The sequence below is a fragment of the Lissotriton vulgaris genome, chromosome 5 (assembly GCF_964263255.1).
Source record: "Lissotriton vulgaris chromosome 5, aLisVul1.2, whole genome shotgun sequence".
NCBI classification, from domain to species: domain Eukaryota; kingdom Metazoa; phylum Chordata; class Amphibia; order Caudata; family Salamandridae; genus Lissotriton; species Lissotriton vulgaris.
Window position 1 is genome coordinate 70,359,761 of NC_141693.1, and position 14,911 is coordinate 70,374,671.

At 50.3% G+C, this 14,911-nt stretch overlaps 1 protein-coding gene across 1 annotated transcript; it reads left to right on the plus strand.

Annotated features, from left to right (window-relative positions):
* Positions 1 to 8,530: 8,530 nt before the first annotated feature.
* On the plus strand, positions 8,531 to 13,251 carry LOC147710205 (uncharacterized). Its single transcript, XM_086919950.1, has 5 exons — positions 8,531 to 8,584; positions 10,640 to 10,739; positions 10,851 to 10,949; positions 11,091 to 11,231; positions 11,407 to 13,251. The coding sequence occupies exons 1-5, from the start codon at positions 8,531 to 8,533 to the stop codon at positions 13,194 to 13,196; spliced, it is 2,184 nt and encodes a 727-aa protein (XP_086776076.1). The 3' UTR covers positions 13,197 to 13,251.
* Positions 13,252 to 14,911: the final 1,660 nt, after the last annotated feature.

The following is a 14,911-nucleotide window of genomic DNA, read 5'->3' on the forward strand; positions in this document are numbered from 1 at the left end:
CCTGGAAAAGTTCTATTGGCCAGGCATCCACCAGCAAGTCAAACAGTACTGTCGGGCCTGCCCCATTTGCCAGAAGAACAGCCGGTATCGGCCTCCTAGAGTCCCTCTTCAGCCCCTACCTCTGATAGACGTCCCCTTCAGCAGAGTAGGGATGGATATTATTGGTCCCATGCTCCCATCCCGAAGCGGCTGTCGATACGCGTTGGTTCTAGTGGACTACGCCACCCGCTTCCCTGAAGCCATACCGCTCCGCCAGCCTACCAGCCAGAATATTGCTAAAGCATTAATATCCATCTTTTCCCAGGTAGGCTTCCCTAGGGAGATACTTACTGACCAGGGAACCCCCTTTGTCTCATCCCTCATGAAGCAGGTATGCTCCCAATTAGGCGTGAAACAAATCAGAACGTCCGCCTACCACCCCCAAACTGACGGCCTGGTGGAGCGTTATAACGCCACTCTGAAAACCACCCTAAAAAAACTCCTGGCCTTGGAGAGCAAGAGATGGGAGGAAATGCTGCCCCTAGCCCTCTTTGCCATCCGCTGCAAGGTCCAAAGTAGCACCGGTTTTTCCCCATATGAGCTTCTGTATGGCAGACCCCCTCGGACCCTGCTGGATATGGCCAAGGAGGCCTGGAAGGCGGAACCCGACCGTACTAGACCCCTGCCCGAGTACATACAGAACCTCAGAACTCATCTAGGTCAAATAAGAGACATTGTACGCCAGAATCTGGTAACAGCCCAAGCTAAACAAAAACAACAATATGACAAAGGCACAAAACCTCGTTCCTTTCTTCCTGGTCAACTGGTCCTCCTCTTAATGCCCTCTTCCGACCACAAACTGCTGGGACAGTGGCAAGACCCCTTTCCTGTCCTGAGACAGGTCACGCCAGTGACCTATGAAATTGAACTCGACCCTGTCCGACAAGTCACACAGATATTCCATGGGAATCTACTGAAGGAATGGGTGGGACCTCGTCCTGTCCTCCTGAACAGCCGTCCAGAACAGGAACTCCCCTATGAGGTCTGTATGGACTCAGAACTCAGGGACCAACAGAAACAGGAACTTCGGTCCGCCCTACAGCCCTTGCAGCAGGTATTCTCCTCCTCTCCCGGCCTCACGTCAGTCATCGAGCATGCCATTATCACAGAACCAGGGAAAACGGTACGTCAGCGGCCTTATCGGCTCCCTGAGGCCCGACGACCCATTATTAGGGACGAGGTAACCCAGATGCTGCACATGGGGATCATCGAACCCTCCAGCAGCGATTGGAACTCACCGATTGTGTTAGTGCCAAAACCTGACGGATCGGTCCGTTTTTGTATCGATTTTAGAGAGGTTAATAAAATCTCCTCCTTTGATACATACCCTTTACCCCGGGTTGATGAAATTATTGAACGCATAGGTAGGGCCAAGTTTATCAGCACGCTCGACCTTTGTAAAGGCTATTGGCAGATTCCCTTACGACCTGAAGATAAAAAGAAGACGGCCTTCTCCACCCCCGAGGGTCTGTATCAATTCATGGTGATGCCCTTCGGGCTTCACGGGGCCCCAGCCACCTTTCAGCGGGCCATGAATTTGGTGTTACGACCCCATGTTCTATATGCCGGGGCTTATCTGGATGACATAATCATCTATAGTGATGATTGGGACCAACACTTATGTCACCTGAAAAGCGTAATACACTCCCTGGGGTCCTATGGGTTCACGATCAACCCCTTGAAAACCACCTTGGCCGCTCAGACAGTGAAGTACTTGGGATACCTGTTGGGGGAAGGGCTGATCCGCCCTCAAAACAACAAAATCACCGCTATCCACTCCATTCCTTTTCCCCAAACCCAGAAAGAACTACGAGCCTTCTTGGGCCTTTTAGGGTATTATAGACGCTTTATCCCCCGGTTTTCACAGATAGCAGCCCCCCTCACAGACCTATTAAAGAAGTCCATAAAAACCGAAGAGGCCCTACGACAACCGCATCCCTCCTTGCTTGATGCTTTCCACCACTTGAAAGACATCTTACTGTCTAGTCCCGTTCTCATCAGCCCAGACTATTCACAGCCATTTATACTCCAGACTGACGCTTCCGAACAGGGTCTAGGGGCTGTCCTGTCACAGAAAGACCCCAATGGAGACGAACGGCCAATCCTTTTTTAAGCCGAAAACTGTTCCCCCGGGAGAGAAACTACGCCGTAGTGGAAAAGGAGGCCCTAGCCATCAAATGGGCGGTGGACAGCCTCCGCTACTACCTCGAGGGCAGAGAATTCATTCTGTATACCGACCATGCCCCGCTGGAATGGATGGCCCGTAACAAGGGACACAACGAAAGAGTTCTTCGTTGGTTCCTTTCCCTGCAGCCCTTCAGGTTCAGGACTCTCTACAGGAAAGGCGCTGATCAAGCAAACGCTGACTATCTTTCCCGATACCCTTGTCAGCTTACCCGATCAAGAAGGACAGCTAGGGGAAGGGGATGTGATGGGACCACGGCGCCGTCAACGCTGATACCACGTCGCCCCTCCCGGTCACAACAACTATTCCCTGTTACCCGGACAACCATCACAACCAGGACTCCACCCCTTTCTCTTTCCCTGCAGGAACCAGTTCCAACGCGGAACACACCGGAAGTGCATCCCAGCGACCCCGGAAGTCCCTCCCCCTTTCCGGAGGCGGACCACAGAAAAGCAGGAAGAACCGACAACACCGCGTTCAAGCAGGAAGACTCGTGGCAGGAGACGGCGTGCGAAGAACCCCCGGAGAAGAGAGGCGAACCCGAACCAGGAGACGGGGTCTGGACGGAGGACTGGTGGAGTCCAGAGGAGGACGCTGGAGAGCGGCCGCAACTCAAGGACGGAGTTGCGGCGGGCCAAGTGAGTACCAGTTCCGCGTGTGTGTAGATAGTAGGCTGTAAGAGTGTCTGTAAATAGTAGGCTGTAAATACAACCCTTGTACAAATGAGTCCCCCCCCTGACGTTTCACCGCGCACTGTGAATAGAGTGTATATTCGTGTGAGAGTGGCAAAATCACGACTGTAGATAAAACCTCCCCCACGTCCTGACACAAAATCACCCTCCGCCCTGACCGTGCTGTCTCTTCTCCTCTCTTACCTTCCCCTCCCTTTCCTCACCTTCGTTCTAGCCCCAACACTCCGGTGAAGGAAACAGTCTCCTACCCTCGGTTTGCCCGACAGAACTAACGGCCCCTATTCTCTCTCTCCTTTTCCCCCCCTCCGAGGAACCACCGTCCGGGAGCTGAGCCGACTGCTGCCTCAAGGACCAGTCACGACTCCAGTCAAGACCAACATCTGTCCCTGGACTTTCACCGCAGGAAGACTCATCACCTCGGAACCGGAACCTGCAATCCTTTAGAACCCTCTTTTCCCTTGTACCCTACCCTTGGAAAACTGTACTGTAATAAACACCGGCTACGAGATAGCCCACTACATACGGCCTCCACGCTTATTATTCCGGTCCGCTCCCACCCCATGCTTACAATCAGGATATCGTCTATGTAGACAATACAGAAGACATCGATGTATTCCCTTAACATCTCATCGATGAAGAACTGGAACGCTGCGGGGACGTTGCAGAGTCCGAAAGGCATGACCTGGTATTCAAACAGACTGAATTTTGTCCGGAAGACGATCTTCCATTCGTCACCCTTCCGGACTCTGACTAGGTGGTAAGCACCCCGTAGGTCAAGTTTCGTATAAATGGAGGCGTTCTTTACCTGATCCAAGAGGTTGGAGATCAGTGGTAGTGGGTACCGGTTCTTCACCCTGATGGCGTTCATCGATCTGAAGTCTATGTAGGTCTTCAGATCTCCTTCCTTCTTCGACACGAAGAAAAGAGGAGAGGACACCGGAGACCTGGAATGGCGGATAAACCCGTTGTCCAAATACTCGTCCAGATAGGAGCGTAGGTGAATGTTCTCCTTCTCTGTGAGAGAATAAATCATGCTCCATGGTAAAGTAGAGCCGGGTATCAGGTCTATTTGGCAATCAAATGAATGGTGCGGTAGTAGGGTGTTGGCTCCTTTTTTGTCGTAAACTTCCGCCAGATCCAGATAGGCCTCAGGTACTTCTGCTTGAGAAACCATTCCCATGCCTTGTAAGGGTAACGAGTGTGCTTGTATGGTACGAGTACCCAGTAGGTCGTCCTTCGCATAACAGGTCCTGCAGCAGTGTTCCTAATCCAGGTGTATGATTCTGGACACCCAATCGATACGGGGATTGTTGTTTACCAACCATGGCAGACCCAATATAACCTTGAACTGAGGAGCGTCAATGACGTTGAAGCTGATGGATTCGGCATGGTGATTCACAAAGGTCATGGTCATGTCTTCGGTTTGGTGCCTGATAAGGCCGGAAGTAAGGTCCGTTCCGTCAACTGCTTTGACGGTTTCTGGTTGTGCCTTAGGCACCGTGCTCATGCCCAAGGCATGTGAATAGGTGGTGTCAATGAAGTTGCCGGTTGCACCGGAGTGCAACATAGCGGTCACCAGCCAAGTACTGCCTGCCTGGTTCTGTAAGGTCACTTCCACTCCTACGTGGTGACTGCCGTCATATACTGCAGGGATCGCTGAGTTGCAGGAAGAAAAACCCAGAGGATGGACCCCTTTGTCTACTAGGTTGCCTCGTTTCCCGACTTGTCTCCCTTGGTAATGGCCAACGCAAAGGGCCTTCTACCCCACGGTTGTGTGGGTTTCACCGGGCACTCCCTGACGAAGTGTCCGCTTTTGCCGCAATACAGGCACTGGTTCTGCTTCCTCCTTTTTTCTCTTTCTTGGCTAGTTAAGGGTCCTCTGACGCCACCTATCTGCATAGGTTCAGGGGTGTCACCCTGGGGAGCAGCTTCTTCTTTGCCTCTTTCCGCGCCCTTTTCCCCGAAGGACAGGAAGCGGTTGTCGCTGCCTTTCCCCTTTTCGGTCCTTCTTTCCTGTAATCGGAAGTTCATCTTGACCACCAAGTCTATGAAAGGGCCTATTACGTCAGGCGGATTGGGTAACTGCGAAATGAGATCCTTAAGGTCATCATGCAATCCCCGATAGAATACTGACACCTCCTTGGACTCAGGCCAATAGGCCTCGATGACGAGCCTACTGAACATATTGATGTAGTGAAGCAAGTCGTTGTTTCCTTGCTTTAAGTTGAGCAACTCGTTGTCTGCGGCTTGCACAAGGGTGTGACGAGCGAACATCCGCGGCATGGCCTCCTTGAACGTCAGCAGGTCGTTAAGCATGGGGTCGTCGTTTTCTACCAATGAAATGGACCACTGAGCGGCGTCCCCGCCCATGTATGACAGGATGAACGCGACCTTAGATGCGTCGTCGGGGAAGGCTGATGTTCTGCCCATGAAATGCAGGTGGCACTGAAGGACGAAAATGCCGTACTTGGTACTGTCAGCGTAGATGCGTTCGGGTGGAGCCAGCTGTACAGGGTGGGGTGTGACGACTTGTATAGCTGTCTCCTGATTGGTGGCAGTGGAGGACCCCCCAAAGGTGAACGTAGGTTGTCTCAACAGCCCTTCTTGTCTGACTCTGGGGCTAGGGGTGGTTCCCCAAGGACTGGTGATACCAGCTGCCAACTGGCCCTGCATGGCTGTCATGTCATGGCGCAGGCTGAGGTTCTCTCCCTGCATGGCAGCCAGCATGACTGCTATATCTTGTAAGGTAATCAAGGGTCATTCATGTCGTCTGGGCGGACTAGGCTGCGCGGGCTTCGGATTCTGTCAGATGCCCCACAAGACTCACCTCTGCTTGTGAAGCGATTCCGCAGAGACGACAAGAGCCACAACCCCTGTACCCACCTTACCCGTGCGGACTGTAGTACCCAGCAGGGATGAGATGGAAGCAGGGAAGGGAGCCAGAAAGGAACGAAGAGGCTTGGCGTGTATGGAGCTTGAGTAGGGTCTTGGTGCCAACTCGGGAGATAAATAAAACTTGATCAGGAAAAGACCACACCTCCCACTTCCAAAGCAGACCTCTAAACACATACAGAAGGGTCTTTTTCACCCACGAACTTACCAGTGCTCATGCAGACTTCTGTACCCAGGAATACAGTGATGCTCCAAGAAGAAGAGGAAATCAAATACAGAGCTCCTGCGCGATAATGCATAAACCAAAGTACAGTGCTCAATAAACGTGGCGTTCCTGTATGGCAAACGTGAAAGCAAGAATAGCGCTCCTGCGCTGCGATGGCAAAGGAAAAACAAACTAGCGCTTCAGCGCGGTGAGGCTTGACCCAGTACAGCCCTCCTGCGCGGCAAAGGCAAAAGTAAACAAACTAACGGTTCAGCGCAGTGCAACTTAATCTCCGTACAGCGCTCCTGCGCAGTGAGGGTTACCGACAACAGTGTCAGTGCAGTGTCCCGGTGCGGCGAGGGCAAGGGAAAGCGGACTAACGCTCCTGCGCGGTGAGAACGTCTGGAGTACGTCTCCGGGCTCTGAATGCCAAGTCTCGTATCCGAGGATTCGGAAAAGAATCCGAAGCGTAGAGCCGGCGGGAAATGCGGTGTTTATGCGTTTCGCCTGGAAGTGCTTCGGTGATGACAGGTCAGCAAAAGACTGGACCGGGACTTGACTTCCACTCGGAAGTGAGTATCTCGATCTCCTGCATGTGTCTAGCGGACCCCAAAGGAACGGCAAAACGCCGCAACATGACAGTCTGCCGCCTTCGATGCGGTCAACCATGGGACCTTTCTGAAAAAGCTGAGAGAGGTGGGGGTTACAGGCGGTGCTTTTAGGTGGTTCCAGTCCTTTCTTCTGGATAGACAGCAAGCTGTGTCCCTCCCTCATCACCAATCCACCTTCACTAACATCTCTCATGGCGTGCCACAGGGTTCGGCAATTAGCCCTATTTTATTTAACATCTTTATGAAACCCCTGATTGCGGTCATCAAAGAACATAATACTGACATTGCAAACTAAGCTGATGACACACAGTTGATTCTCTCCCTTGAGGGAGATCAATTGACTTCTCTAGAAGTGTTTCATAACTGCCTGCGAGACACGGCGCTCTGGTTTAAGGCTAATTTGCTGCAGTTTAATGCAGGTAAAATTGAGGTACTTTATTGCTCAAGGGACAGGGTTCCATCTGTGTTGCCCAGTAGTTTTTTGGCCTACTGATGCTTCGCCCTCGGTTCAGCCAGTGAATATGGTCCGTAACCTGGGCGTTGTGTTTGATAGCAGTAGTATATAGTGATACCTTCACTTCAACTCTGGTCTTAAATTTGACAGTTCCAGCCAGGATTCCTGGCCTTAAATATGATGGGGCTAGTCTTAATTATGACAGGCCTAGTCTTAAACTTGTGTGTGGAAAATTTGACTGCTCTGGCTGGAAACACTGGCCTTAAATTTTGACATGGCCTGGGCGCAGGCTGTTGGCATTAAACAGGCCTGGTTTTAAAAGGGGGGTGACATGTAGGGATATTCCCAAGAAGTAACAGGCTGCAAAACATGTGGTAATTGTGTACATGTTTTAAAAGTGCATATGAAAGTGCGTGCAGGCTGGAAATGTCTGTGCATGTTTAAAACTGGGTGTTGCAGACAGCTGCAGGCTGAACAGCTGCTGAACAGGCCTGAGTCCCCAACCCTGTGTGTTGGGAGATGTTTTTTTATGTTTGAAAAAAAAAAGGGGTGCTTTTAAATTGTAGCTGTTGGGAAACCCATAGTGTGTTTTAAAAAGCACAAGCCATGTTCAGCAACACCTGAGCTTTGAGATGCTGAAAAAGACAGATGTCGTGGCAAGGCTTCCCCATGAGAACCTGAAACAGGATGCCAAGTGCTCGGACGTAATTCACACCCCTCCAAAGCCCCTGGGCCGAAACGGGCTTTTAAAATGTAATTTGTTGGAAACCCATAGTGTGTTTTAAAAAACACAAGCCAGTTTCGGCCCCGGGGCTTTGGGATGTTGAGAAAGACAGATGTCGTGGCAAGTCTTCCCAGGAGAACCTGAAACAGGATGCCAAGTGCTCGGACGTAATTCACACACCTCCAAAGCCCCTGGGTCGAAACTGGACATGCTGGCAGGAATTGTGACAGTTTAGGCCACGACTTGATGACTCTGGCTGGAAAGATGACATGTGATGGGTTTAGGGTGGGGACAAAGGTCGGTTCCCGGGGGTCTCTAATGCCCAAGATAAGCCATTTTAACATATGAGGCCCATTATAAAAGTGTCCAGAAGATTTTGATATGTTTGCTATGGCCCCAAGCACCCTACTCTTCCCAAGATAAGATAGAAAAAAGTTACCTTCCAAAGACCCCCATGACATTCTAAACCCCTCAAGTCATAAAGGGTGTGGGGGCTTCTAATTAGCATGCATGGACAGGTATAAAAAGGCCCCTTAAGGAACACTGTCAAACACCCATTCCAAAAACTCTGGGAGCGACTGGCGTGGATTGCTTTTGGCTGGACCTTGTGGGCTCCTGCATCAAAGTCAAGAAACCTTAGGGGATTGCCTGGCCTGGATTGTTTTTTTCTTTTGCGGCACTTTGAGGATTTCTGCACCAGAGACAACCCTTGGAACTTAAAGGCGAGAATGGACCTGAACAACTTTTCCCAGATTGACGCAGCCTGCCAACATGTAGAGAAGGTAAATAAAGCATGGGCGCATGTTTATGTGGTGTTAAAAGTATACAAAACTGTAGTTTTGAAAATGCTAAAGAGTACTTTGTAAACTGTTAATGTTTAAGGCGATGTGTTGTGTTTAATGTGAATAAAGGTGCCAATGAAGTTTTTTACAAGACGTGAAATGTAAATGTATTTAAAATGAATAAAGGCTGTGTTGAAGGTTTGAGTTTAAAGCTATGTGTGTAGACAATTAATGTTAATAGGGGTGGTGTTGTGGGGGATGGCGCAGAGTTTGCAGGGGTTTTTTATTTAAGGGGCATAATGTTGTAGGTCTTAGAAGGGTACATGCAGAGGGGAAACATGCATTTTACAGTTCATAGAAACATTTAACTACACTGTAACGGTACCATAGGGGCTTTAAATAATATACATGGCATATAATTAAAAAATAAATAATGCCTTGTTGCACTCACCAAACCGATGTAGAGAGTTGGAGGGGTCCAGGGGGGCTCCGGGGGTCCTTGCTGCTCCTTGGTGGGGTCCTGAGGGCCTTGTATTTAAAAAATAAATAAACCCGGGGGTCAGTTGTCGAGGGGGGGCTCCTGGTGGGTCGCCATAGTCCTTTGGGGTGTTATGGGGCTGTCTCTGGTGCCGGTCCCGGTGTCCCTGGGCCTCCATGGCCGTTATTTTTTAAATAAAATGCCCCGAGCCCGCTTGTGTGTCTGGCGCTGCTCGGTGGCTCTGTGGGTGGAGGGCTCTGTGGGTCCCTGGGGCGCTGTGCCCCGCTTTGCAAGTTTTGGCGCTTTTTTTAAAATCGCCCCGAGCCCGCTTGTGTGTCTGGCGCTGCTCGGGGGGCTCTGTGGGTGGAGGGCTCTGTGGGTCCCTGGGGCGCTGTGCCCCGCTTTGCAAGTTTTGGCGCTTTTTTTAAAATCGCCCCGAGCCCGCTTGTGTGCCTGGCGCTGCTCGGGGGCTCTGTGGGTGGAGGGCTCTGTGGGTCCCTGGGGCGCTGTGCCCCGCTTTGCAGGCTCCAGCGGTGTTCTGGTCCGCATGCCTCGTTTTGGCGCTTTTTTTCTTTCTTAAATGTCCCCGAGCCCGCTTCAGCAAGGCGCTGCTCGGGGATGTCTGGGGCTGGACACAGGTCCTGGTGTTCCGTCCGTAGGGTCCAGGGGGCATTTCCCACGGATCCACGTGGGTCGTTGGAGCAGCGGTGGAGAGGCTTCCTCAGTGACTGCAGGGGTAGGTCCGCCCCCTTCCAGTGATGTCGGCAGTTCGTCACTGTAGGGGCGGGCCATGCCCTACAGTCCCGGTGTGTGTTTTTTTAATTTTAGCGCAAACTTTACCCTAAGGTGTCACAGCGCTTTACATATTACAGGCGGCACATAAAAAATACAAACAGAAAAAAAAATGCATGTAGGGGCTAGCTTTGCACAGCAGCCCCGGTGTGCATGTTTTTTAAATATTTTATATAGCGCGAACTTGACCCTAAGTAGGCAGAGCGCTTTACATAAGCCCCAGTGCAAAATGTAGCGCACACGAAGGTGTCAGAGGCTTCACAATAGGAACAGAAAATTAACAGTGAACAAAGTATAAAAGCAGACGATGAGTTACAAGGGTGTAAAAAATGACAATAGTGCGCAACCAAAATACATGAGCTAGCAAACGGTGGAAAAAAAGTGAAGTGTGTGCAGGTTACAAAAAAAAACGTACAAAGTAACAGTAGAGGTATAATACTGCAATAAATGGCAGGCACTCCAGCATAAGAATAAGCGCTATGTAGGCAATTGTGGCGCAAGTATCAAAAGCATGCCCAAATGTAAGAGGGCGCAAGCAAGGTGTTACAAGAGAAAAGTGGCATGTACATGTTAGAAAAGAGGGTCCACTACATAGGCGCAGTGGTTGCATGGTAGGATGTTGGTTGTACATTAAGTCCTTTACCCAGAATTACAGGATATGGCGCAGGGTGTTTTTTAACAAGTGTTTTAGAGCAACACATGCAACGCTTTTTGAAAAATTGCAACGCTTTATTTAGGAAAGGTGTTTTAAATCCTGCGCTTTTATTTAATGTTGTTTAATACAGATGCAAGACTCTGCAAAAGCAGCCGCCACCAATATACCACCTTCGATGGACACCCATGTAATAACTGACAACGTCGTAGACTTGACAACCCCGCAGCCAGGTATATATATATATATATATATTGATTTGTGTAGTTCTATGTAGTTTTGTACACCAGTCTCTCAGAAGTTCTCTTTTTCTAATGGGCTCTCATGTATGTATGCTTTTACAGCTTATGACCCTGACCTACAACAAGCTTTTGACGAGCTTATGGAGTACATCGAGGCTCAAGACGCTCTGAACAGTGTGCAAAACACTTCAGTTCCTACATGTAATTAAAAAGCCCCTGTTATTTTAAACTGTCTAAGACGCTAGGGGAGTTGGCGGGGTAGGCCACAGTCCTGACCCTGATGGTGTATAGTGGGACTACTCAGAAATATGACTAAGGCGGGGTATTATTTTTTCTTTACAGGCACCCCCACGTTATGCCCGAACGGCGTCGAGGTACAAGAGGCGGCGCGAGAATCAAAAGAAAGCCCTTTGAAGAGGAAAGCTTTACCTTCTAAAGTGGGACCACCGTCAAAGAAAGGAGTTGCAAAAAGACCTCTATCAGGTGTGTTTGTTACAAAGGGTGTGAAAAGTACTATCGGTGTTACAGACTCTCAAGCAGAAGGGTACAACGACTTGTAGCAAGGCCTATATAAAAAGGTGGCGGTGTAGAACTTAGGATTGTGTGTGTTCTTTTTATACTTTCTCTAACATATATATTTTTTCTGTTTATATTTTAGAAGCGGCTCAGAAACATGCTGCTGAAGAGAGGTCGGCGCAGCCCTTAAGGGACATAACAGCAACCGTCCAGAACAACAGAAGCGCTACAAAAGGTGTGAGTAGGCGTGTACGCCGCGAAAAAGTCTCTGCGCACTACACACCAAACATGACGAACAATCCTCTACACCAATCTATTCTGCACAGGGGTGGAGTCAGCACTGGCGGAGTCTTGACAAACACAGATAACACAGGGCAGGGTCTGTGTAAAACAGCTACAGTGGGTCTGGGCCCTCTCAGCGTATCAAAAGGGAAAGGTATCTCAAACACTGCCGCCCTTAAGAAGAAACATAAGGACTCAGAGAACCTTCCCAACCCTTTAAAACGTGTGAAGTCCTCCAAGGTATTCACAGAGCCCCAAGCAGAACCCTTAAACTTAAAGAAGACGGCTCCGATGCTCCCAGAGGTCCAAGCAAAGCCCTTAAACCCCGAGAAGAAGAAACCTAGGACCCCTGAACCCCATGATAGCCCCTTAGACCTATCTGTAAAAAAGACTGTTAAACCTTTGAATGAGGCCTATACACCCGTGAGCCCCAAGGAGGCGGTATTTGTAGCTGTGGATGTAGAAGAGATGGCGCCGCCACAGCCTCCTAAAACATCGCGCCTCTCAAGAAAACATCTGAAACTGAAACCGGGGGTCCCTAAGCTACAGATAGCAGCGTCCCTCAGCAACCATAAAGCAACGCTGGATCCACCCAGCATCCTGAAACCCCAGACAGTACCAAATAAAATAACTGTACATGTAGAGGTACACGCCCCTGAGCAGCCCCCAAAGCCGGATGTAAGTGTTCAGGCACAGCCTAGGGTCTCAACTGGTAATAACACGCAACCCCTAGAAGGGCCTTCTATCGTGAACACCCCAGCTCTTGAGCTGATTAGGGGGGCGGTAGACAACCTAGGTAGAACCCCTGAAGCGGTGTCCCAGGGGTCTTTGAGCACAGCGGGTTTACAGAACCCAGCTAACAGGTCAGCACACCCTGACACAGGCATTTCAGCTAGGACCCCTGATTATAATGATAGCTCCTCACAATCCTCATACCCATTGTCCCCTAGTACCCCTCCGGGGGCATACGACCCCACCAGCCCTGCTGCCAGCCCCGCGCCCAGCCCCGCGTCCAGCCCAGCTGCCAGCCCCGTGTACAGTCCCGTGTCCAGTCCCGCGTCCAGCCCACCTGCCAGCCCCGTGTACAGGCCAGTGTCCAGCCCCGATGCCAGCCACGTGTACAGTCCCGGGTACAGCCCCGCGGACGTCGTAAGCCCCACACAGCCCTCAGCATCAAGTGTGGATGACAAGACCACGGGGGCCCAGGGGGTACAGCCGCTTTTTCCATACAAAGTTTGCAATGTTCCATTCCTGTCCGCACCAGGGCGTTCGCCGGGGGGTCCTATTTCTAGAACACTATCGGCACAGGCTTTACAGAATGGTGCTAAGGTTGTTAGCAGTATAGATGGTCCTAAGACGTTGCAGCCATTTATAAGGCCTCGCAAGGTGGGGCCCTCTAAGCAGGCGCAAGAGGGGTCTGTAAACACATATGAGGTATTTGCGGCTCATGTAAAAGAGATGCAGATGGCTGTTCGAAAACTAAAACGCCAGGCGATCGCCGCAAACCTAAAATGGGGGTTGGGGGTGAACAAGCCCCTGTACACACGTATGGCCCAGCAGAAGATCGTGGAAAGGGTTGGGGTGTGTAAAAAAGTGATCATCCAGGAGTGTCAGGCGGCTGTGGCAGACATACATGCTATACGGGCGTGACTATGGCAACACCGGCCCCTAAAGACCCCCACAGCCAGTGGTGCTCATAAGAGGCCCCCAAAATATACCTGTAAGATCCAGAGGTTAGTGACAAAGTCTGTACACTTCTTAAGACTGCTCAAGCAGCGTACATCTGATGCCTCACAACCCTTCAAACAAGAAACAACTGTTTCCCTAGACCACAGTGTTTCCCTAGACCCCTTAAAACAATGTACCATAGTTTCAAGAACAGCTCCTGAAACATATAAACCAACACTTTACCACCGACAATACATAGGTGCAGGGTCAAACATACCGAGGGTCGGCCATTTGAAGGAGGTAGGGGGGCGGACTTTAAAACTCCAAACACAGCAACATTCAGAAGGACCTAGGGGTGGAACTGTAGCAGCGGCCTCCATGAACAAGGCGTACAATGACACCAACCAACCTGTTCAGATAGGCTGGGGCATGGTATCTCGAAAAGCCTGGGGTCGTAAAAGAAAAAAAAAAGTGGCTTAATAGTACAAAGCAACGCAGGCGCTTAATAAATAAGCTGAAGAAGGCTAGAATATGCGCTACCCGCAGGTTTACAAGGACTCCTGAGACAGGTCCCACCAGGACCCCCCAAAAGGACACAACAGAGAACACCTCCGCAATTCACACTCCTACTGATGAGGGCCCAGAGCCCTTGTTTTTAGAGAGTGTTAGAAGTTACACTCGCAATGTAGAGAGGTTTAGGGCCGTAGAACACTATGAGGAGTTTAGATTTATTAACCTCCATCAATAACATCATCCGATCAGGGTGTTCTGGCTATACATCAGGCTGTGCAGGAGCTCATAGAAAGGTTGTTACACAATGTGGGGCCTAATGACTTTTTCCAACTCCGCTTCCAGGGGCAGGGTTTTGACACTCCGTTGTTCACCAGGCGGAAGGCCCGAGATGTTTTTGACGCTGTGCAATTTTTAGAAAACCTCTCAAGGCTTTTACAGAGTAAGGCAGAACTAGTCGCCTATGGCACTTTTAGAGTCATAGCCCTCATTGTACGGGGGCGTGAGGGGGGTGTTTCCAGACCTTTAAAGAGCATACTCTACAGTCAAATAATTGGTAAGAAACAGAGGTGGCTGCTCAACTTTACCAGCCCCTCTGCCAACACATGTCTGGCGGCCAGCATCGTGGGGCTGCTGATGGCTCGCAAGACCCCTGACACTGTCATCATGTCTAGAGCTGCTGAAGCCCACGAGGTTCTTGAAATACCTCCTGACCGAATGGTCGGCTTTGGCGATATAGGTCTTTTTGAGAACTATTTCGCCGTGACGGTGAAAGTTCTTCATCACAACGGTTCCTGGAAGTACTTTACAACCGGGGGCCCTGTGAGAAACAAGACCGTATATGTCCTCCACGCCGAAAATCATTTTTACGGCATCTTGAACCTTAAAGGTTTTTTGGGTGTCAGGAATGTGTGCGCCCACTGTGACCATATATACAGCAATAAAACATACCACCAATGTGAAATGCATTGCAAGATGTGTCAGAGGGACGGTTGTATAGAAGACGCTACCCTGAAGGTGAGGTGCGGCACGTGTAGGATGTTTTGTCGCTCGCAAAACTGCTTGAGCATACACGAGAAATCTTTCACATGCGTCCCTAAAAAGGACTGCAGTGAGTGTGGGCGGTATGTGGCAACGGATCACAAGTGCAAAGGTATGATATGTCCCCGTTGTCACGTGTCTTACGA